The sequence below is a fragment of the Bubalus bubalis genome, chromosome 12 (assembly GCF_019923935.1).
Source record: "Bubalus bubalis isolate 160015118507 breed Murrah chromosome 12, NDDB_SH_1, whole genome shotgun sequence".
NCBI classification, from domain to species: Eukaryota; Metazoa; Chordata; class Mammalia; order Artiodactyla; family Bovidae; genus Bubalus; species Bubalus bubalis.
In genome coordinates this window covers 97,677,617-97,703,023 of record NC_059168.1, presented here as the reverse complement: position 1 = coordinate 97,703,023, position 25,407 = coordinate 97,677,617, and the positions used below count along the sequence as shown (strand labels likewise).

Genomic DNA, 25,407 nt, shown 5'->3' with positions numbered 1-25,407 from the left:
CACTCTGAACTTTGGGCTGAGAGCAGGCATGTGTCGTGGGGCACCGTGGCCTCAGGGCAGTCGTGACCAATGGGCAGGCCCCAGGTTATAAGGGTTCAGGCTCCAGGGGGCATGGCGAGGAAGAAAAGAAGAGCATGGAGGCGAGGGATGCTGCTGAGAAGCCAGTAGGAACAGAGACTGGGCGGGTGGAGGTTAGTGTTTACAAAATCACCGTCATAGATGAGCTGCCTCTGTGCCCGGCCTGATGGCCACAGCTAATTATCCCCAGTCCACAGAGGAGAATACTGAGGCTCAGGCGAGTCCCCGGACCACTGGGTTAGGACTTGTCCCATGTCTGTCTGGCTCCCAAGCCAGGGCTCTCTCTGGGGCAGGAGGATGGGGGACGTGGAGCCGGGTGGGCAGGGTGGGAGGTTGGTCCTCCAGGTGGCCTTTGACCTTCCTTTCCTCCCTCCGTGGCTCTGTTGGCCCGGGATGTGGCCTTGGCCGTGGCAGGTCTGGTGCAGGACACCAGACTGGGGAGCCCAATCCCAGACGTGCTCCCCGGAGTGGAAGGGGGCCCCCCTCCCTGTCCTGCCCTGGGTGGAGGGTGCTGCGGGGGCCCTGGGCGCCCCTTCTTCACCCGCCCGGCTTGGGTCTGTGTTCCCGGAGAGCAGGGACTCCTGGGTCTGGGCTCCCAGAACAAGCCACCAACTGTCGGGTGGTGCCCGCAGCCGACTCGGGGCTCTGCCAGGCGGCGAGGGAGGGGCCGGAGGGGATGAGAGAGCTTTTGTTTCCCTCTGTGTCAAGATGGGAATCGACTGCCTCCCACTGAGGTGGCCTCCTCCTCCTCGAGGTGGCAGGGCAGTCCCTGGTGGGCGGGTCTGCGCTCTGCCTTTCTGGGGTGGGAGACACTTCTCTGGGCCTTCACTTCAGCCCCCTCCCCCGCTCCCAGCTCTGGTCTCCCAGCACACACACTCTCCCACCAGAAGACCTGCGTCGCTGAGCCGTGGTTAAATATTTGCTAAGTGAGAAGAGCTGTAAAGGCAGCTTTGTAAGCGCTCCTGGCCGGCTCCTTCTGGCCCGCCCCCCGCCGCTGCCTTGCCCCAAAGCTGCCTTCGTAATGGGAGACCCAGCTAGCCTCCTCCCCAGGCCTCCGGGGCCACCGTTTTGGCATCTGAAACCGGGTGACCTCCCACCAGGGGCTGTTCCTTTGGCACGTGTTTGTCGAGCACCCACCTGGCCCAGATATAAGCCTGGTGCTGGGTCTCTGTCTGCGTCGGGTGGTGATACAGTCATGACACTTGCAAAAAGCCCCCAGGAGAAGCAGGGGCTGCGGTGGTGGAGTCTCCAGGGGACTGGACTTGTCTGGGGGGTGGTCCTGAGGGCCAGGCGGAGAGGGTGGGCTCTGGGAGAGCGTTCCAGGCCAGAGACCCCCAAGACCAGAGGCAGGTTCCCTCGCTGGGCACTGAAGCCCCTGGATTTGACTCCCTCACTGCCCTCACAGGGAGCTGGGCCTTGGCTGCCTCTTCCCTGCTCCTGCAGCCTCAGTTTCCCCGTCTGCCCAGTGGAGAGCTTGCCCTTGGATTTCACAGAGCCCTTCCCAAGTCCAGTGGCCTGATCAGCGTATGTGCCTGGCCCGTTAGCGAGGGAACACGCCAGGGCAGGGCTTTCACAGGTGCTGAAGGTTATGATAACAGCCACGAACCTTCATAAGGCTCATGTGGCCCTTTGTAAGCAGCAAAACCCAATATCTCCTGCAGGACTTTTGTAGGTGTTGAAGGTTATGATCATAGCCATGAGCCTTGCGCTTTGACTGTTAACAGAAACTGTCGTCTCCTGAGGACCCCAGGTCACCAGGTGAGCTGAGGGCAAGACTCTCATCTTATGCCCGTTTTGTTGTTTTGTCGTTTAGTCGTTAAATCGTGTCTGACTCTTTGCGATGCTACGGACTGTAGCCCACCAGGCTCCTCCATCCACGGGGTTTATAGATGAGGAAACTAAGGCCCAGAGAGGCCACTGGCAGCTCAGATTTGCTTCTTGCTTCGAGCTCGGCCCCGGAACACACCTGCCTCTGTGAGAAACCCGCTCTCCTCTCCTAACAATGGTGCTGTACTGGGCACCTGGCTTACAGACGTGACCAAGGTGCCAGCCTGACCTGGGGGGCTGCTGCGCGAGTGGGGAATGTGCCAGAGAGAGTCACTGAGGACTCCTGAGCACCTTCTCCATGGCCTGCACAGTTCTCGATGCTGGGGTAGAGCGGTAAGCAGAGCCTGGCTTGGCTTTGTGTCCTGGTTTTGCTCGTACCTCTGTGATGCTGGGGAAATCACTTCATCTCTCTGAGCCTCCCGTTCCTCCTCTATAAATGGGTTTAACAGTTAACTCTGAAAGTAAAAGTGTTAGTCGCTCAGTCGTGTCCAACTCTTTGAGACCGCATGTACTGTAGCCCGCCAGGCTCCTCTGTCCATGGGATTCTCCAGGCAAGAATACTGGAGTGGGTTGCCATTTCCTTCTCCAGGAGGTCTTCCTGAGCCAGGGATGGAACCCAAGTCTCCTGCATGGCTGGCAGAATCTTTACTGTCTGAGCTACCAGGGAAGCTCCAGGTGAGGGTTAAAGGAAATAACGTAGATGATAATTGTTAACACATATGGCAGCTGCCTCTGTGCCTGGCACTGGGCTAAGTGTTGCATGCATTAGCTCATGCCCCACTTATTATTATAATTACATGCAAATGTGAAACTGAAGAGCACTGTGATGGAGGAAATGATGTCTGGTTAAGAGTTTGAACTGTATTAACGAGGGGCAAGGGAGCTTCAGGCAGAGGGTGCAGCACAAGGCACCGGGGAGGGAGGCAGGACTGAGAGCTGGGTCCAGTCTGGCATGGTGTGTACGCTGGGGGCAGTTTTCCAGGCCCTGTGGCAGGTGCTGAGAGTTCAGCAATGGATGAACTTTGGTCTCCGGGGTCCAGTGAGATCCTTTAAGAAGGGCTTGGTGTGACTGTCTCCCATGTGTTGCCACAGCCCGAGAGCCTGGGTTCAGGTCCTAGCTTGGAGCTGGGCTCCAGCGCTTGACAGCTGGCTGACCTGGGTCAAACCAGCAGGTCTCACAGCCTCTGTTTCCTCTGTGGGGGAGGGTGGCAGATGTCCCCACCTCCCGGGGCTTGGCCAGGGCTCTGTGACAAGTCCCCCTGCAGGGCTGGGCATCTCCAGTCGGCATCATGCCTCACCAGGCGTGTGATGCCAGGTGGGCTCCCTAACTGCCCCATGCTTCCATTTCCCCCACTGAACATGGTGGGTGGGAGTGGGGTGGTGAGGACCCTCCCTCCCAGGGCCGTTTTCATCTCCACGTGAGGCATGGGGCCAGTGCATGGTCAGGGGTCAGTCATTCCCAGGCCGTGGTGGGCCATGGGCTGCCAGATTATGGGAAGATACCTTTCCTTGTTCATAACTGGCTCCAGGGAAGGGGTACCCAGCAGAGGGTCCTTTTGGGGCGCCTGAGGCCAGTCGGGAGGAAGCTTCGAGGGTGGCAGCCCCCTTCCCTGGGGAGAAGGGGGGTACTGGGCACTTTCTCGTAGTCCTGGGACCCCTGCTGCAGCTCCCGGGTTGGGCATTGGGCATTCCTTTCTGTGGTGAGAAATCTCTGGGGCGTGTGTGGGGAACTGTATTGCTCAATGGGGTGGCGGCTCCCCACCTGGCCTCTCCCTCTGGGTTTCCTCCTTGTTGGTTCCTCCTTTGTGCCAGGTCAGTTCTAGATGTGGTGGGTGCTGTCCGGGGGCATCAGAGAGGGAACAGGCCTTACCCACCTTGAGATCACTGGGGATGGGGGAGGCTACGGGAGTGGGTGGAGGTCCCATCCAGCCTGGGGACCTCCCGGGGGGAAGGGGCATTGGAGAGTGAGGAGGGGGGGTGTCCCTGACCTGGGGGAACCCCACGGTGAGGAAGGGTGTGCAGGGTCTGCGGGTACTCTGAGGAGCTGGATCTTTGTCTTCAAGGCAGTGGGAGCCATGGACGCGTTTGAGCAGGGGAGGTTCAGGGTGAGAGTTCTAACAAAAAGATCCCTGTGGCTCCTGTGTGTGGGAAGGACAGGGAGCGAGCCAGGAGTGGAGGTGGGGGAAATTTGGAGGCTGTGGCAGGAATAAGCTGGGAGGGGCCTGGGCTGGGGCGAGGGTAGGCAGTGACTAGTGGTGTAGCCTGGGTCGAGCTGTTCTGGCCTCTTGACCAGCCCCGAGTCAGTTAGGAAGCCCACCACCCTGATGGCCGTGTGCTGGGGGGCACAAGCACCCAGGAGTGGGGTGACCCTGGATCGGCCCCTCGCCCTCTCTGGGCACTGTCCCCTTCAGGGGGTTCGGCTGTCCCCCTTGGGGGCGCCCAGTTGTCCTGCTCTCTTCTTGCCTTCGGCTCTGCAGGATTCTAGCTACTGTTTTGGGCTCTTCTCACGGGCAGGCTGCCAGACCCCCTCCCCTGCTGGCTGATGGAGCCTGTCATTACCCCCCTCTTCCTGGCTTTGCCCCTGATTACAGGTCCTGAGTGGGAGCCTTGTCAGCCTTTCTGACCGTGGCCACCCACCCGGCCAGTGTGGTGAGAAGCCCCAGTGGCTGGCAGTCTGCAAGGTGGAGGTGAGATGCATTCACCCAAACTTTGGTTCCCTGTTGACACTCAGACTGTTCTGGGTCCATATAACTGACCAGCTGTGTGTCCCCAGAGGAGTCACTTCACCTCTCTGAGTTTCAGTTTTCTCCTATATAGAGTGAGGACAACACATCAAATGACTCGTGCGAACCTGGGTGCAGCGGGGCTGCGAGCACGTGGCCGCTGCGGTTATGTGTTAATAATGATAATGGGGTGATGGAGCAGAGAAGCCCTGGGCCAGCATGGGGGCTGCCATGCCGACCCAGCTCTGCCGGGACCTGCTGTGTGGCCTTTGGAGAGTGTCCCCAGTGCTCTGGCCCTCTAGCTTGTCCTGCTCTCCTAGGTGATGGAGATGGAGGCACTCTGGAGCACTCTGACGCAGGCAAGCTCGGTCCCTGCCCCCACTCCGCCTCTCCTGTTCCTTTGGCTCTGGGGTGGGTGGGGTTGGTATCCCTGGCTGCCTGCCCACCTCCCCACCCTGGGTCTGCTCTCCCCACCCCCTCCAGCCCCCCCAGTGCTCTAGGAACCAGGCAGGCAGGTTGTGGGCCTGCCCCGCCCTGCAGGGTGCTGGTTTCAGTCCGCAAATCTCTCAGCCCTGAAACCCGGCCGGCCTCATGGGTGAGGTGTGGCCCCCGAACCCACTGGAGGGACCGGATGAGCCAGGGTCAGGTCTGGCACAGTGCCCTCAGCTCGGGACAGTCCAGGGCTGGGACCAGTGCGAGGTCCCCAGGGTTGGGCCAGGGCTGATGCGATCTTGGCTTGTGATCGTCCCCTTCCTCCCGGCACCTTGTCAGCGTGGAGGCGGGTCCCAGACCTGGGCCAGATCCGGCTGCTGCTGCTCCCCAGTTGAGGGACTGGGCAGGGCTCAGTTCTCTGGGGCTGGGCCTCCTCATCGGAAACATTCCTCCAGTTCAGACACCACCTCTCCAGGGCTGAGCTGAAGGTCTGTGGGATGGTCCACATGACACAGATGTGGCGTGTGCTGGGCTTGGGAGGTCCACGAGAAGGCAAAGCATCTCCTGAGCTTGGCATGGAGGCTCTCAGGGTGCACCTTTCTGGGCCCGTTCTCTGCGGACCCCTGTAGCCTTTCCTCCCATCGTCAGCTCAGCAAGCCCTTTCTCTGAGCACAATGGCCCCCAGAGATTCCAGGGGATTTCAGGCCACCTCAGGGCCTCCCCGACTTCTTGCCCAGCCCCCGCTATCTGAGTGCAGGAAGTAGCGTGATCCTTAATGTTGTCAGTTTGGAAAATCAGAGATTAACATGCTTCCGCTGCCTTGCCTGCTGGTGGTTCTGGCCCTGAGGTTGGGCCAGGCCAGGGTTGCCCAGCCCCTGTTTCAAGGGCCTCTCCCTGGCTTAGAGGAAGCTTGGACAGGAGGTGCTTAAAAGGCGCCCCGTTAGCGACACGCCTCCCCCTCGCCAAGATGAAGTGTATTCTGCTCGTTAGCCCGTGAGTGTGTGTTGAGTCGTGTCCGACTTTTTGTAACCCCATGGACTGTAGCCGGCTAGGCTCCTCTCTCCATGGAATTCTCCAGACAAGAATACTGGAGTGGGTTGCCATTTCCTCTTCCAGGGGAATCTCCCCAACCCATGGATTGAATCTGCATCTCTTGCATTGGCAGGCGGATTCTTTACCGCTGAGCCACCTGGGAAGCACTCTTTAACCCAATGATCTTATACACTGACTAGGCAGATACTGGTGTGCTGTTTGCAGAGGGAGAAACAAAGGCTCAGAGAAGGGAAGTGCCTTGACCAAGCCACACAGCATATTGGGAGCAGACTTTAAGCCCAGAGCTGCATGCCCAGTGGAGATGGTGCTGAGTTGGCAAGTGAGGGGTGATGCTGAGTCTTGCTCCCCTCACCCCAGTTCTGTCCAGCCTGAGGGGACTGTGGTCAACTCCCACTCCGAGCTGACTCACCAGCAGCTCAGATACGGTGCTGAGACCAGCACCCCAGTCAGCTTCTGGTGCCAGCACAGCACTGATTAGATTGTCGTTGAGATTTTAGATCAGCTGAGCTGATAGGAACCCACGCACCCATTTTACCAGTAGGAAGGTTGAGGTCCGGAGAAGATGGACAAGCGAGTTCCCAGTAGGTGTGAAGGTTCCCTGCTGGCTCTACCAGACAGGGGCTGGAGACCCCCAGACCACTCTTGGCTCTGATTGTCGCCAGCTGCGTGACCTTGGAAAAGTCACCTTGCCTTTCTGAACCTTGGTTTCCTTATCTGTAGAATGGGACTATAAAACCTGCCTTGCCCACCTCTGGGAGCAGGTGGAGACCCAGCAGGAAAGTGTAAGACAGGGCTTTGGAAATTGTGTTGGGAATGAAGAGGCTTTACGAGGTGGGGGTTTGTGCAGGCTTTGGTGTGAGACTAGGTTTAGAATCCACCTCTTTCACCTTCTAAGCTGAGTGTCTTTCAGAAGGTCTCCAAGTCTCCCTGTACCTCAGTTATCTTGTCTATAAAGAGGAGGTGACAGGATCTCTCAGCATTACCTGAGCTGTTGAACATGCCGAAGTCCTGCATGGCGAGGCACCCTGGTCCCCTCTGGGAGTTAGTGCTGAGGGTCCGAGTCAGGAAGACTAGATGGTAAGGAGGGTCCCCCAGGTCACCCTCAATGGTTCCAGAGGTGCTCAAGGAGCTTTTGTTGACTGTGAGTGAGATGGCCTTTTGAGAGCCATTAATCCACGGTTCCAGTCCTGCTAAGAATCAGAGATAAGGATGCAACCAACTTGCTTCAAGGCTTGACTCCAAAACAGCCTCCAGGTCGGGGGAGAGAGTTGTGTGTATTTCACCCTGGCCCCCATGTCCTGGGCAGTGGCCTCTTCAGATCCCAGCGGAGCCCACTGCCTTCATTCTGTGGATGTTGCCTGGAGGTAGAGGCCGTGGGTGGGCAGTGGCTCCCTGGGGTCGCAGAACACAGTGGTGGCTGGGCACAGAGCCCCAGACTTCAGGGGCTGTCCTCCTGGGCTCGTAAAGAAATCACGACCCCCACAGGTGGTCCATGACAACCCCAGGAAGGTGCTCAGGAGCTTTTGTGAACTGAAGAGTGGCATGACCTTTCGTGAACCATTAACCTTTCTGGGCCTTAGTTTATTCCCTTGTAAATGGAGGGTTTATTTACCAATATTCACCTCCAGGCCATTTGAAGACTTTGGGGGTGTGCATGGGGCCCTGTGTCTGAGTGGGGAGAGCTTGCCTCCTTATTCGGCAGGAGGTGCTGGGAGGGGCCCCAGGAGGGCCCAGCGATTGGCCCCGGTGCCCCAGGAGTCCCCCCAGGGTCAGGTGGGAGCCCGGGTTCCCACGTGTGCCTTGCACAAGGCCAGTGTCCTCACCTCTTAACCTCTGTGCAGCTCCTTCTTCCTCGGGAGCCCTCCCTTTGTCAGGTTTTTGTTTATTGAAGAGCTACTGATCCTTATTTTGTGATTCTCTTCCTGGTCCTTTTTTTTTTTTTTTTTAATGTCGTTATTGGATTTTTTCAAACTATGAAAGCTATACCTGCTAATAAAACTTCCAAGCAGAGGTGAGGGTGGGATGATTTGAGAGAATAACATTGAAACATGTATATTATCATATTTGAAACAGTCACCAGTCCAGGTTCGATGCATGAGACAGGGTGCTCAGGGCTGGTGCACTGGGATGACCCCGAGGGATGGGGTGGGGAGGGAGGTGCGAGGGGGCTTCAGGATGGGGAACACATGTACACCCATGGCTGATTCATGTCAATGTATGGCAAAAACCACTATAATATTGTAAAGTAATTAGCCTCCAATTAAAATAAATCATTAAAAAAAAAAAACAAACTTCCAAGCAGTCTCTGAGCACCATGATTGTGGTTGTTTGGTCGCTTAGTCATGTCTGGCTCTTTGTGACCCCATGGACTACAGCATGCCAGGCTCTCCTGTCCTTCACCATCTCCTGGAGCTTGCTCAAACTCACATCCATTGAGTCGGTGATGCCATCCAACCATCTCATCCTCTGTCACCCCCTTCTCCTGCCCTCAATCTTCCCCAGCATCAGGGTCTTTTCCATGAGTTGGCTCTTTGAATCAGGTGGCCAAAGTATTGAAGCTTTAGCATCAGTCCTTCCAATGAATATTCAAGGTTGATTACGATTATAGCAGTCACATCTGTGGAGGTCTGGAATTGGATTCTGGGTGTGCTCATTTTACACATGGGCAACTTGAGGCTCTGAGAGAGCTGGGTAGCTCACGGGACCGGGGTCTTCAGGACTGGGATTCTGGCCGCCTCATGGGGCCTGAGGTGGGCAGGCGGGCTCTGTCATTACCCTCGTATTTCTCTATCTGACAGCACCTAGGCCTGAGTCAGTGCAGGAAAGGAAGGAGGAGATGTGTGGGAAAGTGTCGAAGGTGGGTGAGGCCGGCATGCTGTCCTCTCCAGCCTCTCCCAGAAGCAACCTGGTTGCTGGGCAACCCCTCCCGCCCCGCCCTCTCAGGGGAGGGATGCCCTGTGGGCAGTGGTCAGAGCCTGGCATCAGGAGGGGGTCAGCGGGGTGTGGGCTAGAACCCTAACTGCTTTGGTCTGGGTGTGTGACCTCAGGTGAGCCCCTCACCCTCTCTGGCTCACAGTCCCCTTCGGGGTGTTGGTGCTCAGGCGCTTAGTCGTGTCTGACTCTTTGCGACCCCATGGACTGTAGCCCGCCAGGCTCCTCTGGCAAGAATACTGGAGTGGGTTGCCATTCCCTTCTCCAGGAGGATCTTCCCAACCCAGGGATCAAAGCCGGGTCTCTGCATGGCAGGTAGATTCTTTATCACTGAGTAATTGGGGAAGCCCTTTGGGGTGATGAGGCCCCGAATCCCTGGCCTGTGGTGTCTCCAGAAGCCGTGGGGGGAGAGCAGGAAGAACTCGTACAGGCAGGCGTGAAGGAGAGAGGGACACCTCAGGTCTCAGGGACCACTCACAGACACCAGGAAGGGACACTGAGTCATAAAACCCCTCTGGTGACTCCAGGGAGCTCACCGCTGCAGGGGGGCAAGGAGGGAGAGAGAGTGGAGTGCTGAGTGGGTCTTACAGGGAGAGGGCTGCCCAGGCTGTGACCCTCCTACCCCTACTGGAGCTTAGCAGGCCGGAAGAGCCTTCTCCAGGCCGGGATGCCCACCTACATCCTCTTTCAGCAGCATCTGGCCGGAGGGGCCGCTAGGGACACTTTTCAGGACTCCTCCCTGCGAGCTGTTTGTCCCTGGAGGGGACTGGACCCCCCTACCTCACCTTCCTCCTGGAGGTCTTTCCAGCCCAGACATCTCACCCTCAACTCCTCATCCTCTGCACCAGCACGTGGCGGTTCCTCCAAGTTGTCTTAGGACATCTCTCAGGAATGGGCTTAGGGGCTGCCAAGAAGCCATCCCGCGGCCCTCTTCCCCCTCGATCTTCCTTTTCCAGAGCCTCCTCTGCTGCCAGACCTCAGCTGAGCTCCCCAGTTCCCTGGCGCTGTGTCGGGACCCTCCTTCTAGTCCCTGACCTCTCGCCCAGCCTGGTCCACAGCCCTCCGGGGTGTGGCCCAGAAGTGGGCACTCAGTAACTGCTTGGCTCAGCCCCTGCCTGTGCCCAGCGCCCCCCTCCTGGGGTTCGTACTCAGTCCTTAGAGACCAGCCCCCCTCCATCTCCCCATCCATTAGGCTCCCAAGTTGGGCAGCAGATTTGAATCACTGAGAGATCCCGTTTTCTCCGGTCTGTTTGCTTCTGGAATCTCAAGTGGCAAAGAATTTATTTGAAAACAGGTCCAGGTATGTACGGTCCTTGAGTTCAGTGGCAAGACACATCTGTCATTGCAGCTGGGTGAGATGGGCCCAGGGCCCATGGGGTCGTCTTCTCCTTCCCTCTGAGTGAGGCACCCCACATTTCCTCCTCTCCCCTCTCCATCCTCTGCCAGGTGACTTCTCCCCCTGCTGCTCGTGCCCTCCCCTCCTGGACTCTGGTCCCACAGCCTCACTTGGATAACTCATCTGCATCCCAGCACGAGAGATGAATTTCCTTCTTCCCCCTACTCTGCCCCTCTCAGCTCCACTGCTTCAGGCCTCACCTTTGCCTTCTGGCCCCATCTAGGTCACCTCGTTCTGTTTTTTACTTCTTGGCGTCCTCTCCAACCCACAGTCCCACCCAACATGGGCCTCGATGCCCCTTGAAAGGGTGATTCCTGGGCTTTCTCCTGGCTGGGCCCTCCCTTTCCTGTCCTCCCCAGTCCAGCCTGGGGCCTTATGCACCCAGACACTCCCTGCCTGGATGTGATGTCTGGGCTTTGCTGACCTGGCAGCTAGGAGCATGCTATGAGTCAGGCAGACCTGGGTTTGAGTTCCTGGCACAGGATGGGAGTTTCCTCCTGGGGGTGTCTCCCCAAGGGTCAGGGCAGTTCCTGGCCCTTCTGGATACGATGCTGTATCAGGCTGGGTGCACCAGGGCCGAGGCAGGCATCCTGGAGCTGTGGCTAGAGGACCCTTGAGATCCAAGGGCCAAACCTACCCATCTTGCCTGTTGGGAGAGTGTGCACTGGGTGTCTGCTGAGGCAGGGTTGGGACCAAAGCCTGGGCTGGAGGCTGAGAACCTGGTTCTCCTGTCCTGGGTCTGCCACCCTCCTGATCCCTAAAATGGACAAACCATAGCACCAACTGCCTAGGGTTTTCGTGAAGATTCTTTGGGGTCATGCATGTAAACCTTCCTACCCCATCGACCGGGGTTAACACTTAATAAAAGGGAGCGACTATGATGATGACTACATGTTTATCAATATTATTATTGTCTGCTCTCCTTTGTTGTTCAGTCGCTCAGTCATGTCCAACTCTTTGTGAGCCCTGGACTGCAGCACGCCAGGCTTCCCTGTCCTTCACCATCTCCCGGAGTTTGCTCAAACTCATGTCCATTGAGTCAATGATGCCTTCCAACCATCTCATCCTCTGTCGTCCCCTTCTCCTCCTGCCCTCAATCTTTCCCAGCATCAGGGTCTTTTCTAATGAGTCAGCTCTTTGCATCAGGTGGCCAAATTATTGGAGTTTCAGCTTCAGCATCAGTCCTTCCAATAAATATTCAGGACTGATTTCCTTTAGGATTGACTGGTTTGATCTTCTTTCAGTCCAAGGGACTCTCAAGAGTCTTCTCCAGCACCACACTTCAAAAGCATCAATTTTTCAGTGCTCAGCCTTCTTTATGGTCCAACTCTCACATCTGTACACAACTACTGGAAAAACCGTAGCTCTGACTTCATGGACCTTTGTCTGCAATCCTCTTTTCTCTATTTGGCCCCAGTTCATTGCCCCATCTCTTCCCCCACCACCCCCTCCCACCTCATCGTTTTTCAGAACAATTCTCATGGCCTTTGAGAGAGTTCTGGTTGTTTATGGTCTTTAAAAAATAGGCATTCAAAGCAAATTCCTCATTTGTTCTCCCCTTCCTCCCCTGAAAACAGAATCTGAACAGACATGAGCTTGTTCCAGGAAGGAAAGCACAGGCCTGTGAAGAGGGGCCCATGGGCTGAGCTGCCTCTGGAAGGGGTGGAGGGAGTGGGTCTGCCACAGACCCTTGGTATGGGGAGTGGCACCTCCTCTCAGCCTGGGCCCCAGGACTGCATTCCAGCAGTCTCACTCACTAGCTGGGTGACCTTGTGTGAGTGACTTAACCTCTTTGAGTCTCAGTGTTCTCCTCTGTAAACGCGGATGACACCAACCATACCCCGCAGAGCTATTGTACGCATGCTAAGTCACTTCAGTTATGTCTGACTCTTTGCAACCCCTTTGGACCATGGCCTGCCAGGCTCCTCTGTCCCTGGGATTCTCCAGGTAAGAATACTGGAGTGGATTGCCATGCCCTCCTCCAGGGGATCTTCCTGACCCAGGGATTGAACCTGTGTCTCCTGTGACTCCTGCATTGCAGGTAGAGTCTTTACTGCTGAGCCACCAGGGAAGCCCCAGGGAGCTATTGAGAGGATTAAATGAAGCACTGTCCTTGCTGGGTACTCTTGCTATCTAGGGACCAGCGGTGGGAGGGATGGCGTCATGTCAGCCCCTTTTCATTTGAGAAAGGACCAGGTCTTTGGAACCTTGAGTCCAAGACTGTTAGAGGTGGTAGGGCCTGTCCATGATTGAGTTGATCCTCCCAGTGTACACGGGGAAACTGAGGCCCAGTGAGGGGAGCTGCAGAGTGGGCCAGCACAGACCCCAAGTCCAGCTACTTAGGGCAGGGAAGGCTTGCCCAAGGAGGAGGCCCCTTGGTGTGGGTCATGACCCTCTGTGGACCTCAGTTTCTTCATCTGTCAATAGGGAGGCCTGGGCAGCTAGTGCTGGGCCTGCTCTTGCACCCTGGGACATCCCCTTCTTTGTTTAAAACCTGCTTTAGCAGGTTTAGCAGAAGAGAGAGGCCAACAGCCAGTGACTGCAAAGTGGTAGTTAATCTGGTGGATGAGTTCATTTTAGAATGTTGATCTTTTTTTTAATTGCAAAAAGAGTCATGCTCATAAAATAATTCAAATGCTAAACAAATGAATAAAGCAGAACCTGAAACTCTCCCTCTGCTTCTCATTCCCACACTCAGATGTGCCGCCCTTAGCAGCCTGGAGTGCTGCCTCCTGGACCTCTTCTTTGAGGTCCCCAAGGGTAAATAACTCACATGCACCTACAGGAATAATCTTAAATGCGATGCTGTTCAACATGGGAGTCTGCAGAGGTCCTGACGTGGCAGAGTGCGGACACCTTCCTTTTGTTACATGTACCCAGGTCCCCTTCATCTTCTGTCCGACCTGAGTGAACTGTTGGGTATTGAATCATTCCCACCCCCTCATGCACAATTGGCTTGTTTCTGGCAATTTCTGGTGCATTCTGTAGGCTGGATTCCTACAGGAGCAAGGGCCCCCATGCACACTTAGAACTGTGCACATGACCACCCTCCTCCTCCAAACACGCAGTCCTATCTTGCCACTCCCCCAGCTCCGGTTAAAGTGCCTATTCTCTGCATTCCAGCTGGTCTGATGGGGAAAAGGAAATCTTCCCGTTTGCATTCATTTGCTGGCTGGTGAGGCTGAGCATCTTTTCACTTGTCTGTTGGTTTCTTGTGTCTCTGTTGGTTTGACCGTCACGGTCATCGCCCCTTTTCCCGCCCAGAGGCTCACCCAGCCGTGTGTGGGAAAGGCCCCACCCCGGCCAGAAATGCAACGCAGATGTGAGTGCGGAGCCCGTGTGGATGGTTTTATGAGCTGGGATTTGGGGCAAGGCGGATGCCCCTTCCTGGTCACTGCTCGGAAGCAGTCATGCCAACCTCATAGCCCGTTTGTCCTTCCCTTTCAGAGAAGACCGGGAAGATCCTGACGGAGTTCCTCCGATTCTATGAAGACCAGTATGGCGTGGCCCTCTTCAACAGCATGCGACATGAGATTGAGGGCACTGGGTTGCCGCAGGCCCAGCTGCTCTGGCGCAAGGTGAGAGGCGCTGGGCAGAGGTGGGGCGGCCTCCGAGGGCCTGGGCAAGGATCCTTCCCTCTCTGGGCCTCGGTTTCCCATGGTTGCTGGATGGTCTCTGAGTGCCCCACCCCGGCTTCTGAATAGGGAGGTGACCTGGTTGTGGCATCGATGCCCCCGTGGGTGCCTCCTCCCAGGGCCAGACCCTCCTCCTGCCGGGCTGGGGCTCTGAGTCATCTTGACAGGCCTGGTCCACGCCCAGCTCCTCCTCTTAGAGTCTACGTGCCCTCGAGCTAATGAGCTCACCTCGTGGGGCCTCAGTTTACTCACCTGTAAATGGGGATTGGCACACCTCCCGTGCCAGGTGGCCATGAGGATTAAAGATCTGTGGGCCGGGTGCCTGGGGCTGGACAGATGCTTGGCTGACGTGTCATCATTGCTGGCCTTGTCATTAGCCTCTTATCAGTGGTAGGGTTATGTTTGCACAGTAAAGATTTGTCCAGGAAGCTGCCTGCTCCCCAGTGAGGGGTCAGAATGGGCCAGAGGAGGCTAGTAGAGCCTCCCAGGGTGGGGATCCTGTGGTCACCCCTGGCATCGGGGTGGGAATGGCACTGAGGAAGTGGGGGACAGGCGGCACCGATGGGGCTGAGCACTTGGGGTGAGAAGCCAGGCCTTGCTGTTTCTGGGGGTGCTGCAGTGGGCCCTTGTCTGGGTGGTCTGGGAGGGCTTCCTGGAAGAAGGGCCATCTCAGCTAAAGACCTGATGGGCGAAGGAATATCAGACCCAGGTGGTGGCATGTGCAGAAGCCCAGAGGTGAGCCCATGGCTTGCTTGGGATGGTGGAGGGCAGGACTCAAGCCAGGTTCCAGATTCCTGACTTGATTCCTCTTTCTGCCTTGACCCCTAGCCTGCCTGGGTGGAGGGAATGTCGGGGCTCTGTGTCAGAGCATCACCTGTCACTTTGATTTGGGGCCCAGGGAAGTCTGTCTGGTCTCCTGATGCCATGGCAACCTGCCGACCTGTGACAGCAGAGGGCAGCTGTGGCCTGGGTGTCTGGCAGGGGCGCACCTATGTGACAGCAGAGAGGGCTTTGGGCCCACCTCAGGGAGCTGCTTCCTGTGGGCTGCTTGCTCCCCTATTTGGAAGGAAATGTCACAGGCAGCCTGAATTCTAATAACCCAAGACAGGAGCGGGGCCGCCTGATGCGCTCAGCATTTACCCTGCATGGGAAACGCCTTTCACACTCATCAGGTTGAGTGTTCATGGTCAGAAAACAGACGCAACGTGTCAGCAGGAAGACTAATATGAAATCATCCACAGTTTCAGAAGAGGAGGGATTTTGGGTCCCATTTGCCACTCACAAAACTGACCATCATGAGGCTAAGTCATGGAAACAATAGAAATCATTATCATCATCACATAAATTGTTAGAAATAATACTACAATTAATATAGTAATAGTAGGGGTAAAAACAACAGTTCTTTTGTGTGGGCGCTGCTCCTCAGCTGGCATGACATGGCTCAGCAGGAGTGTGATTATGACCTGGCGCCCCTCCCAGAGGTGGACACCGGGGCTCAGGGAGGTAGAATTGCTTGTCCAGGCTCCCAGGGCGTAGGCAGCTGGAGCCTGGGGGCCTGTGCTCTCGCCGTTCCCCTAAGATGCCCGTCAGCGGCATCAGAGAGCTTTGCAGAGTGCAAAATATTTGGCCTGGGCTATTTCCTGGGTTCCACTTCCTGCAGACCTTCCAGTGGAAACACGACTCTGCCATTTGAAAGTCTTAAAAATAAAACCCAAACCCACATCTGTAAACCAACCAACCAGCCATTACGGGCTGTCCAGGATCTGAGGGTGAACTTTAGGGGCAGGGTGCCGAGCCCCACTCACCCGGGGAGGCCTGAGTGAGTTCCGGCTCTAAGCCAGAGTGGAGGCTGCAGACCCGGGGGAACAAGGGTCTGCCCTGGTGTCTGGACAGCTCTTTGTGCTCCTTCTTTCTCGCAGAGACGGGAGCTCAGGAGCTGGAGTGAGAGTAGGCCCCAGTCTAAATATAGACCATGCAGCCCGGGGGAAAGCCCACTGTGGGTGGTGTGGTGGGGAGGGGGTGCCTGGTGGAGAGGGGGGAACCATTTTCTTTTCCTGTAAATATTTTTGTCTCCGGGTAGGAAGCAGTCTTCGGGGTCCTATTGTTTGAGTACAATGGGCCCTCATTTTCCAGGAATGTTTTGGCATTTCCCCTCAAGAGTGGCAGGGAGGTTGCTGGGGAGAAGAGGCCCGGTGAGGAGACAGGCCTGGGGGTGGGGGATGCCTTGGGAGGGGCTGCTCACCTCTGACTGCAGCTGCAGAGCTCCGAAGCTAGGAGAGGTTAGGCCCCAGTCAAATTATACCTTCACCCTTTATTACACAGGACACATGTTGCTTTTTGCAGAAGGCCCCATATTTGTTGTAGAGCAGACGGAGGCTTCTGAGAGACAGGAACCCTTGACTCCCGTGCTCCTCCCACCCAGGAGCAGGGCTGTTCCCTCTTGGCCTCCTGTTATCTCCTTTCCGGAAGCTTCCCCGGTGCTCAGGCTGTTTATTCTCCCTTCCCCATCCCCAAATGTCAATCTGAGGAGCCGGGAGACTGACGCAGACAGAACCCCAGTAGTGGTCACGGCAGCTCCTGTGTATTGTACTGCCTGCCCGGTGCCAACTGCCTGCGTGATCCCTACACGTGTCGGCGTGGCTGTCACTGTCCCATTTTACAGATGAGGAAACTGAGGCTCAAAGAGGTGATGGGGCAGGCCTGAAGTCACTCCGAGCCTGTGGTAGAGTCGAAGCTAGGGCTTTGCAGGGAGGTCTCAGTGTTTCTGCTGCCCACGCTGGGCACGAGTCTGCCAGGGTGTTGGTCAGACGGGACCCCTCTGGGCTGAAGTCCCCTCCTCTCCCATCCGGGTTCGTGGAGACCATCTTGTCACCTGTCAGAGCCGGGGAGGCTCTATGGCACCACCTCCGTCAAGTTTGTGTTGCCCTGAGGGGAAACAGGCCCAGAGCAGGAAGAGAGATGTGCTCAGGTGCCGGCGGGCCTGTCCCCTCCTGCCGGAGTGACCGTGGCACAGTCACACTGCAGGGGAGTGGATGGGGAAGCAGCCTGCCTCGGGCTCTGGAGACCTTCCCGAGGAGCCGCCGTGTCTGCTGGGGCCAGGACGGGGCGGGGTCCTGCCTGGCTCTCCCATCACAATGCCTGGCCTGCGCTCTAGTCCCGGCATCACAGTGCCTCTGGCTGGACCTGGAGTGGGGAGGGGGCCTTCGCAGCTCCCCAGCCCCATTTTCCCCATCTGCCAAATGGGTGCGATGCTGCGCTGCCTCGGAGGCCTCGGTGAGGAGTGAGGTCAGGGCGGACGGCCTCACTCCCCGCCCCTCGCCGCCCACAGGTGCCCCTGGAGGAGCGCATCATCTTCTCGGGGAACCTCTTCCAGTACCAGGAGGACAACAAGAAGTGGAGGAACCGCTTCAGTCTCGTGCCGCACAACTACGGGCTGGTGCTCTACGAGAACAAAGTGGTGAGGTGCCCCCCAGGCCTCCCGGGCCTGGCCCAGCGCTTCTTCCACATCCCCGCAGCCCCCTACTCTGCGTTAATGCTGCACGCCCCCCGACTCCTGAACACGAGACCCCATACGTCCACCCTCAGCCAGCCACCGCACGTGTCTCGCTGTCACCAGATGCAAAGCCGAACCTCAGCATCTTTCCCTTCACCCTTTCCTGCCTGCCTGAAGCTGGGCACCCCCTCTCTGAGTGGCATTTCACCCATCCAGGCACCCAGCTCGCTGGGGGTCCCCTTTCACTCTGCCTCTCCCCCCAGAAGCAGCCCATCACTGGCACCGGCTCATCCCCATGGCCCTCCCAATCACTCCACCTCCAGGGCCCTCCTCCCCCATCAGCCCCCTTCCTGCCTTGGGCTTCCACAGCCACAGCAAACTGGCCATTCCCCTGCCTCAGAGCACTCCTGGGTGCTGGTCCTGTCTTTTTTCCTTCCTGATGCCTCTGCTCGTAGCTCCCTGCCTGAAGCAGGGAAGCTGGGGGATGACTGTCCTTTTTTTTAAAATTTATTTATTTTGGTTGCATTAGGTCTTTGTTGCTGTGCGTGGGCTTTTTCTAGTCGTGGCGAATGGGGCCTGCTCTCTAGTTGTGGTCCATGGGCTTCTTCTTACAGTGGCTTCTCTTGTTGCAGAACACAGGCTCTAGGGTGCTCGGGCTTAGTAGCCCAGCAGCAGGTGGAATCTTCCTGGACCAGGAATCGAACCCGTGTCCCCTGCATTGGCAGGCGGATTCTTAACCACTGGACCTCTGGTCTGGGGATGAGTGTCCTTTGCCTTGGGCCCTCGGGGAAGACCCACCTGGTTGAACCACAGACCCAACTTCTTCTGCCACACATTCCTCTAGAACAGTCAAAGGACAGGCTTGAGCACTCTGTTTTGAGGCAAATCAGTGTTGTTCGGTCGTTCAGTTGTGTCCGACTCTTTGTGACCTCATGGGACTGCAGCCACCAGGCTCCTCTGTCCTCCACTATCTCCTGGAGTTTGCTCCAATTCATGTCCACTGAGTCAGTGATGCTATCTAACCATCTCGTCATCTGCCACCCCATTCTGCTCTTGCCTTCAGTCTTTCCTAACATCGAGGTTTTTCCATTGAGTTGGCTTTTCGCATCAGGTGGCCAAAGTATTGGAGCTTCCGTTTCGGCATCAGTCCTTCCAGTGAATATTCAGGGTTGATTCCCTTTTGGGTTGACTGGTTTGATCTCTGCAGTAGAATAATATTTTGGCCACCTCATGTGAAGAGTTGACTCATTGGAAAAGACTCTGATGCTGGGAGGGATTGGGGGCAGGAGGAGAAGGGGACGACAGAGGATGAGATGGCTGGATGGCATCACCGACTCGATGGACGTGAGTCTGAGTGAACTCCGGGAGTTGGTGATGGACTTCACGGGGTCGCAAAGAGTCGGACATGACTGCGACTGAACTGAACTGAACTGAACATAAGCAGAGTCAGGAGCAACCGATGCCTTAGGGCAGCAGTTCTCAGTGCACAGAATCACCTGGAAGGCTGATGTAAAAACAGGTTGCTGCCTGTGACTGATTCATGTTGATGTTTGACAGAAAACAACAAAATTCTGTAAAGCAATTATCCTTCAATTAAAAAATAAATTCAATTAAAAAATAAACCTCCAATTAAATAAATAAATTATATTAAAAAAAAAATAAATTCCAAAAAACAACAACAACACACACCATGTTGCTGGGCCTACCCTCAATTTGATTCACATCTGCAGTGGGGCCAAGAATACGCATTTCTGATGAGTTCTCATGTGACTTTGATGCTGCTCATCAGGGACCGCTTTGAAAATCATTGCCTGGGAGGTTTCAGCCGCTCTCAGGAAATATGTTGAGTGGTGACCCCTAGTGGCAGGGTGCAGCATGGTAGCCCTGCTGTATGAGCACCTACATCAGAACTATTTTTTCTTCCCACTGGTGTAAGAGAGGAGTTGTTCAGTCGCTCAGTCGTGTCCAATTCTTTGTGACCCCATGGACTGCAGCGTGCCAGGCCTCCCTGTCCTCTACTATCTCCTGGAGTTTGCCCAAGTTCGTGTCCATTGAATCAATGGTGCCATCCAACCGTCTCATCCTCTGTCACCCCCTTCTCCTGCCTTCAATCTTTGCCAGCATCAGGGTCTTTTCCAGTGAGTTGGCCCTTTGCATCAGCTGGCCAAAGCATTGGAGCTTCAGCATCGGTCCTTCCAATGAATATATTCTCCTCCCAAGGGGCCTTGTGTGGTGCTCAGGACCTAGAAAGTTAGTGGGCAGTTCAGGGTAATCAAAAACCCTGGGCTCTAGAGGCTGACAGGCCAGGTCCACGTCTTAGGTTGGCTACCTTACCAGTTACGTGATGTTGGGGCTTGTAATGGTGCTCACCTCTGGATTGTGAGAATTCTGTGAAATAAAGCATTCAGGGTACCTGGTAGGTAATGAGCACTAGGCTGCGTTAGCTGCTCCTTGTAGAGGCGGCAGTAGCAGTGGTGATAACATTAGGTTGGCCAAAACGTTTTTTCCAGGTTTTTTTCCTGTAAGATGTTACGGAAAACCCCAAACGAATTTTTTGGCGAACCCAGCCATAATCACATCAGGTTGCTTACTGAGCCTTGCCGTGGCTGGCACTGTGCTAAACATTACCCAGTTATCTCCCTGGGTGCTTAGGGAGCCCTGTGAGGTAGGAACTATTATCACCCCGGTTTTATAGATGAGGAAACTAAAGCATGTTGCTGTTACTTAGTCGCTAAGTGGTGCATAGCCTGCCAGGCTCCTCTGTCCATGGGATTCTCCAGGCAAGAATACTGGAGTGGGTTGTCATTTCCTTCTCCAGGGGAATCTTCCTGACCCAGGGATTGAACCGGTGTCTCCTGCATTGGCAGGTGGATTCTTTACCGCTGAGCCACCAGGGATGCTCAAACTAAAGCACAGGAGGTGTTATCCTTGACATCACACACGTAGTACTTAGTGAAGCTAGGATTTGAGCCCCGAGCCTGGGTCCTGCTCAGGACACCATGTTGCCTCTAGTGACAATAATGATCAAACTCCTTTCTCTCTCTTCTCTTCCTGTCTTCCTCCTCCTCCTCCCTGTCTTGGGCAGGGAACACTGAGTGGGGCCCTGGGGCCAGGTAGAGACATGGGGTTTGGGCTTGGCCATACCTGTAGCTGCCTCCACCATCTCTCTTGCCCCCTCCTCAGGCTTATGAGCGGCAGATCCCACCCCGAGCTGTCATCAACAGTGCGGGCTACAAAATCCTCACCTCCTTGGACCAGTACCTGGAACTCGTTGGCAACTCTTTACCAGGTAAAGGGACCACCCATCCCAGGCCAAGTGCCCAGGGATTTGGCCGTAGAGTGTGGGGGGCATCCCTGGTTCTGGAACTCCATGTTTGCAGGAAGAGCAGCTGGGCGAGAGCTGTGGCAAGTGCCCAGCACAACCTGAACCTCCAAGGGGGGGCCTGAGAGGGATTTGCCTGAAGTCACCCAGGGAATTGGGGCCACACCAGTGTGAGTCCCACCCAGCCCCCACTTCCTGAGCCTGGTGATCACAGCTGTGCAGGGGGCTTACCCTGCCCCTTCCCTGGGTCCCTGAGAGGTTCCCGGAGAAGATGATCCAGGTGCCCCACTTTGTAAGCTGCCAAGTCAACGCTGCATTTGTGGGGAGCCATCCTAGGTGACCCCACCCCATCAGAGATACCCAGAAGCTTTGTGGGATCACGTCCACCTCTTAGCTGATCCCAAGGGGTAGTGAGATGCCCCTGTGTGAGACTTGATGATTGAAGAGTCAGCTGGAGTCTGGTTTTCCTGGATTCCAGCCCCTGCACTGGGAGGGCTGACCTTGGGGTGTTGTGGAGACCCCACGAGGTGCTGTGTGTGTGGTGAGCCCAGCACAGGGACCCAGAGCCAGAACCCAAAGAACTTCCATTGTCCTGTTATTCACAGGAGTGACCAGGTCACAGCCCAGGACTACTTATCTCTGTGGATCTCGAATATCCATGCGGACAAAACAGAGAGAGAAAAACCCCCTTTTATTTATTCTGTATCCCCTGCCCCTACGCCTCCCTCCTACTTTGGACATTTAAGCCACCCTTTGGCTTCTGCAGCTGAAATTTGAAGGGAAACCCAAGACAGTAATGCTTGGCCCTTGACCCTGAGGGCTCCAACCCTGTGTTATTTGTGCCTCCTGCATAGAGTTTAGAACCTGACCCCATGGAGGTGGACGCATTACCAATGCTAAGAATTTCTGCCAGTGGGGCAGGGGGCAGGCCTTCTCTTAGCCAAGCTGTGGAGCCTGAGAGAAGCGGCCTCCCCACGGACTCTGGTCATTCCGGGACAGGCCAGCCCTCTCTGGACCCGGAGGGGCAGGGTGAGGGGTCAGCTGCTGGCCGTCCTCTGGCCGAGGGAAGCCACAGAGGGCAGCCGCTTAGTGGGTGCTGTCTCCACAGGGACCACACCGAAATCGGGCTCTGCCCCCATCCTCAAGTGCCCCACGCAGTTCCCGCTCATCCTCTGGCATCCTTCGGCACGTCACTACTACTTCTGCATGATGACGGAAGCCGAGCAGGACAAGTGGCAGGCCGTCCTGCAGGACTGTGTCCGACACTGCAACAATGGTGAGCCGCCCCTTGAGGCCCCGGGAGCTGGGAGGGGTTACCGGGTGCGTTGCTGAGTGGTGACACCTAGTGGCCGACTGTGGTGTGGCACCCCTGCTTTATGAGCCGTTTTCCTTTTCCTTCCGGGGTTTTAGAAACCACGGTCAGTTCAGTTCAGTTCAGTTCAGTCTCTCAGTCGTGTCCGACTCTTTGCAACCCCATGGACTGCAGCACGCCAGGCCTCCTGTCCATCACCAACTCCCGGAGTTTACTCAAACTTATGTCCACTTAGTCAGTGATGCCATCCAACCATCTCATCCTGTCATCCCCCTCTCCTCCCGCCTTCAGTCTTTCCCAGCATCAGGGTCTTTTCCAGTGAGTCAGCTCTTCGCATCAGGTGGCCAAAGTATTGGAGTTTCAGCTTCAGCATCAGTCCTTCCAGTGAACACTCAGGACTGATCTCCTTTAGGATGGACTGGTTGGATCTCCTTGCAGTCCAAGGAACTCTCCAGAGTCTTCTCCAACACCACAGTTCAAAAGCATCGATTCTTCAGTGCTCAGCTTTCTTTATAGTCCAACTCTCACATCCATACATGACCACTGGAAAAACCATAGCCTTGACTAGATGGACCTTTTGCCTTTAACGTCCCTGGTGGCTCAGTTGACCTTCCCTGGTGGCTCAGTTGGTAAGGAATCTGCCTGCAATGCAGGAGACCCAGGTTCAATCCCTGGGTGGGGAAGATCCCCTGGAGAAGGAAATGACAACCCACTCCAGTATTCTTGCCTGGAAAATTCCATGGACAGAGGAGCCTGAAGGGCGAGAGTCTATAGAGTTAAGAAAAAGTCAGACGTAACTTAGTGACTGAACCACCAACCACCACTTTTCCTTCTGGTTTTTGGAAACCATTGTCATGCTGCCCTTAACCCTCTCCCTTGATGAAGACTGTTCTGTGACACTGAGAAAAAAATATAGGAAATTGTTTCCGAGGGATGCGGTTGTTGAGCTCCTGAATCACAGAATAAAAACCCTGATTCTGCCACTTTCCAGCAACATGATCTTAGGAGACCAACTTGCTTCTTGGAGCCTCTGTAAAATGGGGATAATATTTTCTCCTGTTTCTGAGAGGGTTTAGGAAGATTCACAGTTCTTGGTAAAGATTTTTTTATGGTGTCATTTCTTTCTTATCACTGACCTGCCTGGTAGTGTAGGAACTTCCCTTCCCCACTCAGGGCCTCGTTCTTGTCTATAAAGTTACAAGGTCTCTCTGCCTCACTTACTCATTCAACAAACCTTTCAGTGTTTCTCTGAGCCAGACCCAGGGCTGGGTGCTGAGAGTGCAACCGGGAAGCAAGACCTGGTCCCTCCGCACTCACTGCCGGCAGCCTAGGGGTAGGGGGGACAGATGTTAAACAGATGAGGACCCCAGGGGGTGATGAGTCAGGACTGTGCTAGGTGCTGGGTGGGAGCCACCCAGGGAGCTTGGAGGGTGTGTATATACTGGGGGGGTTGCTGAGCTTGTATGGGAGGAGGGGCTGACGAAGGCGGCATCCTTGAGGAGGCAGTGGTTCAGCTGAGACCTGAAGGATGCATAATTCTAGAACAGAGGGAGGCGTGTTCCAGACAGAGGTCACAGCGAGCATGAGGGGAGGCCTGGCGTGGGGGCACTTCAGAGGAAGACGCATGAGGCCCTGAACTTGGGAGGGGGTGCCCGGAAATGGGACTGGCGGGGCACTGGGGTCAGGTCTGGAGGGCCTTGTGAGGCTCAGAGGAGTTTGATCAGAAAGGCTTGATTGTCTCTTGGTGGGAGGGTGTGGGGGACAAGGGGCTTTCTGCCCCTGAGGGAGGAACAACCCTGTCCCAGACCCTGAACTTCCCTCCTGGTGACCGGGCCGCTGTCCCCCTCCTCACCCCGCCCCATCCCTGTTCCACCCTCCCTGGCTGCCGGCGCACCTCGGGCACAGCTCCACTTGGAGGCCAGACCATGGGCACCCATGCCTAGAGGCGGGCAGTGCGGTGACTTGGCTCACCTCACCTGTCCTCTGTCCTCTCCACTCTCCAGGGCCACCTCTGCCCTGGCTGGAATCTGCTGGGCAGCAGGAACCAGGTCTTCGGTCAGGCCAAGCCCTGCCGCCCACAAAGGGCCTCCTGTTTCCAGGTCCCTGGGGGCTGAGGGGCTAGGACTGGGCAGAGTGATCTGGGCCCTGACTGCCTGGCCCAGGGTACCTTTTCTCCTCCCGTCCTCCCCTTCATTCCTGGCCCGGGCCCCTCCGTCTCCAGGTTTCCAAGGCAAATGGCAGACCTGGCCAGGTGACCCCAGGCCAAGCTGGGTGGGGACTGACCAGTGGGAAGAAGGGCTGCCATTCATTTCCCCACGTGCACAATGGTGGTTGTGATCAACTAGATTGCTAGATTATGGGGAGGAATCAATGGGCGGGTCCTGGGTAGAGCTCTTGGCCCTGTGCCTGGCACATAGCGAGTGCTCCGCTGGGAGGCTGAGCGGGTCTGTGGGCAGGCGGGGAGGCCGGGGGAGAGCTGCTGGGGCTGGGTGGCGAGCAGGGGCGTCCTGCAACTCGGTGTCAGGAGCTGATGGGGCGGTTTCAGAGGAGCCTCCCCCACCCCCCACCCGCCCCAGAACTGTGGGAAAGTTCTCAGCTTCCTCGGAGGCTGGGTCTGGAATTTGTGGGGCCTGGAATTGCTCATTCCGGGGGCTGCCAGGAAGTTGGTGGGGAGGGCTGGAGGAGGCCAAGCTGGGTGGACGCCAGCTTGTCCAGGGTCCCCCTCACATCCTGCATTCCTGGAGCAGCTGGGGGCAGCAGGGGCGCTGAGCTGGGCTTCAGGGTGGGCCGGGGGTGCCGAGGTCAAGGCCTCTTCCTGTCTGCCTGCCGTCCCCCCCTCCTCTGCGGGACTGAGGAGTGCCGCTTCCTTTCTCGGCCTGACCCCAAGGACCCCACGGGCGGGCGGGAAGCCTCCAGGTCTCGCTGGAGCCACTGGGCCCGGGTTCCAGCCTGGGGCGGCCACCCTCTAGTGACTGTGTGACTTTGCTTCCCCGGGCCTTGAGAGCCACCGGCCCCTCTGACAGCTAGCTGAGTGCGGGAATGCGTGTGGGGTCTCGGCCTCAGCCTACGGGGGCTGCCGTAACAGCCTGGGTGGCTTCAACAGCAGAAGTCAGCTTTTGCGCAGTTCTGGACGCTGGAAGCCCCACATCCAGGTGTCAGCAGGGTGTTTTCTTCTGAGTCTCCTTGACTAGGAAGCAGCCAGCGT

The 25,407-nt window shown here is 56.4% G+C and overlaps 1 protein-coding gene across 2 annotated transcripts in view; it reads left to right on the top strand.

Moving 5' to 3' along the window:
• Nucleotides 1-25,407, top strand: part of NIBAN2 (niban apoptosis regulator 2) — a 52,679-nt gene that overhangs the window by 18,303 nt on the left and 8,969 nt on the right. For both annotated transcript variants that reach the window (XM_006074503.4, XM_044926354.2), the window contains exons 2-5: nt 13,888-14,018; nt 17,404-17,532; nt 20,752-20,857; nt 21,999-22,166. In XM_006074503.4, coding sequence (XP_006074565.4) covers nt 13,888-14,018; nt 17,404-17,532; nt 20,752-20,857; nt 21,999-22,166 — 534 coding nt within the window. The remainder of the gene's footprint in view (nt 1-13,887; nt 14,019-17,403; nt 17,533-20,751; nt 20,858-21,998; nt 22,167-25,407) is intronic.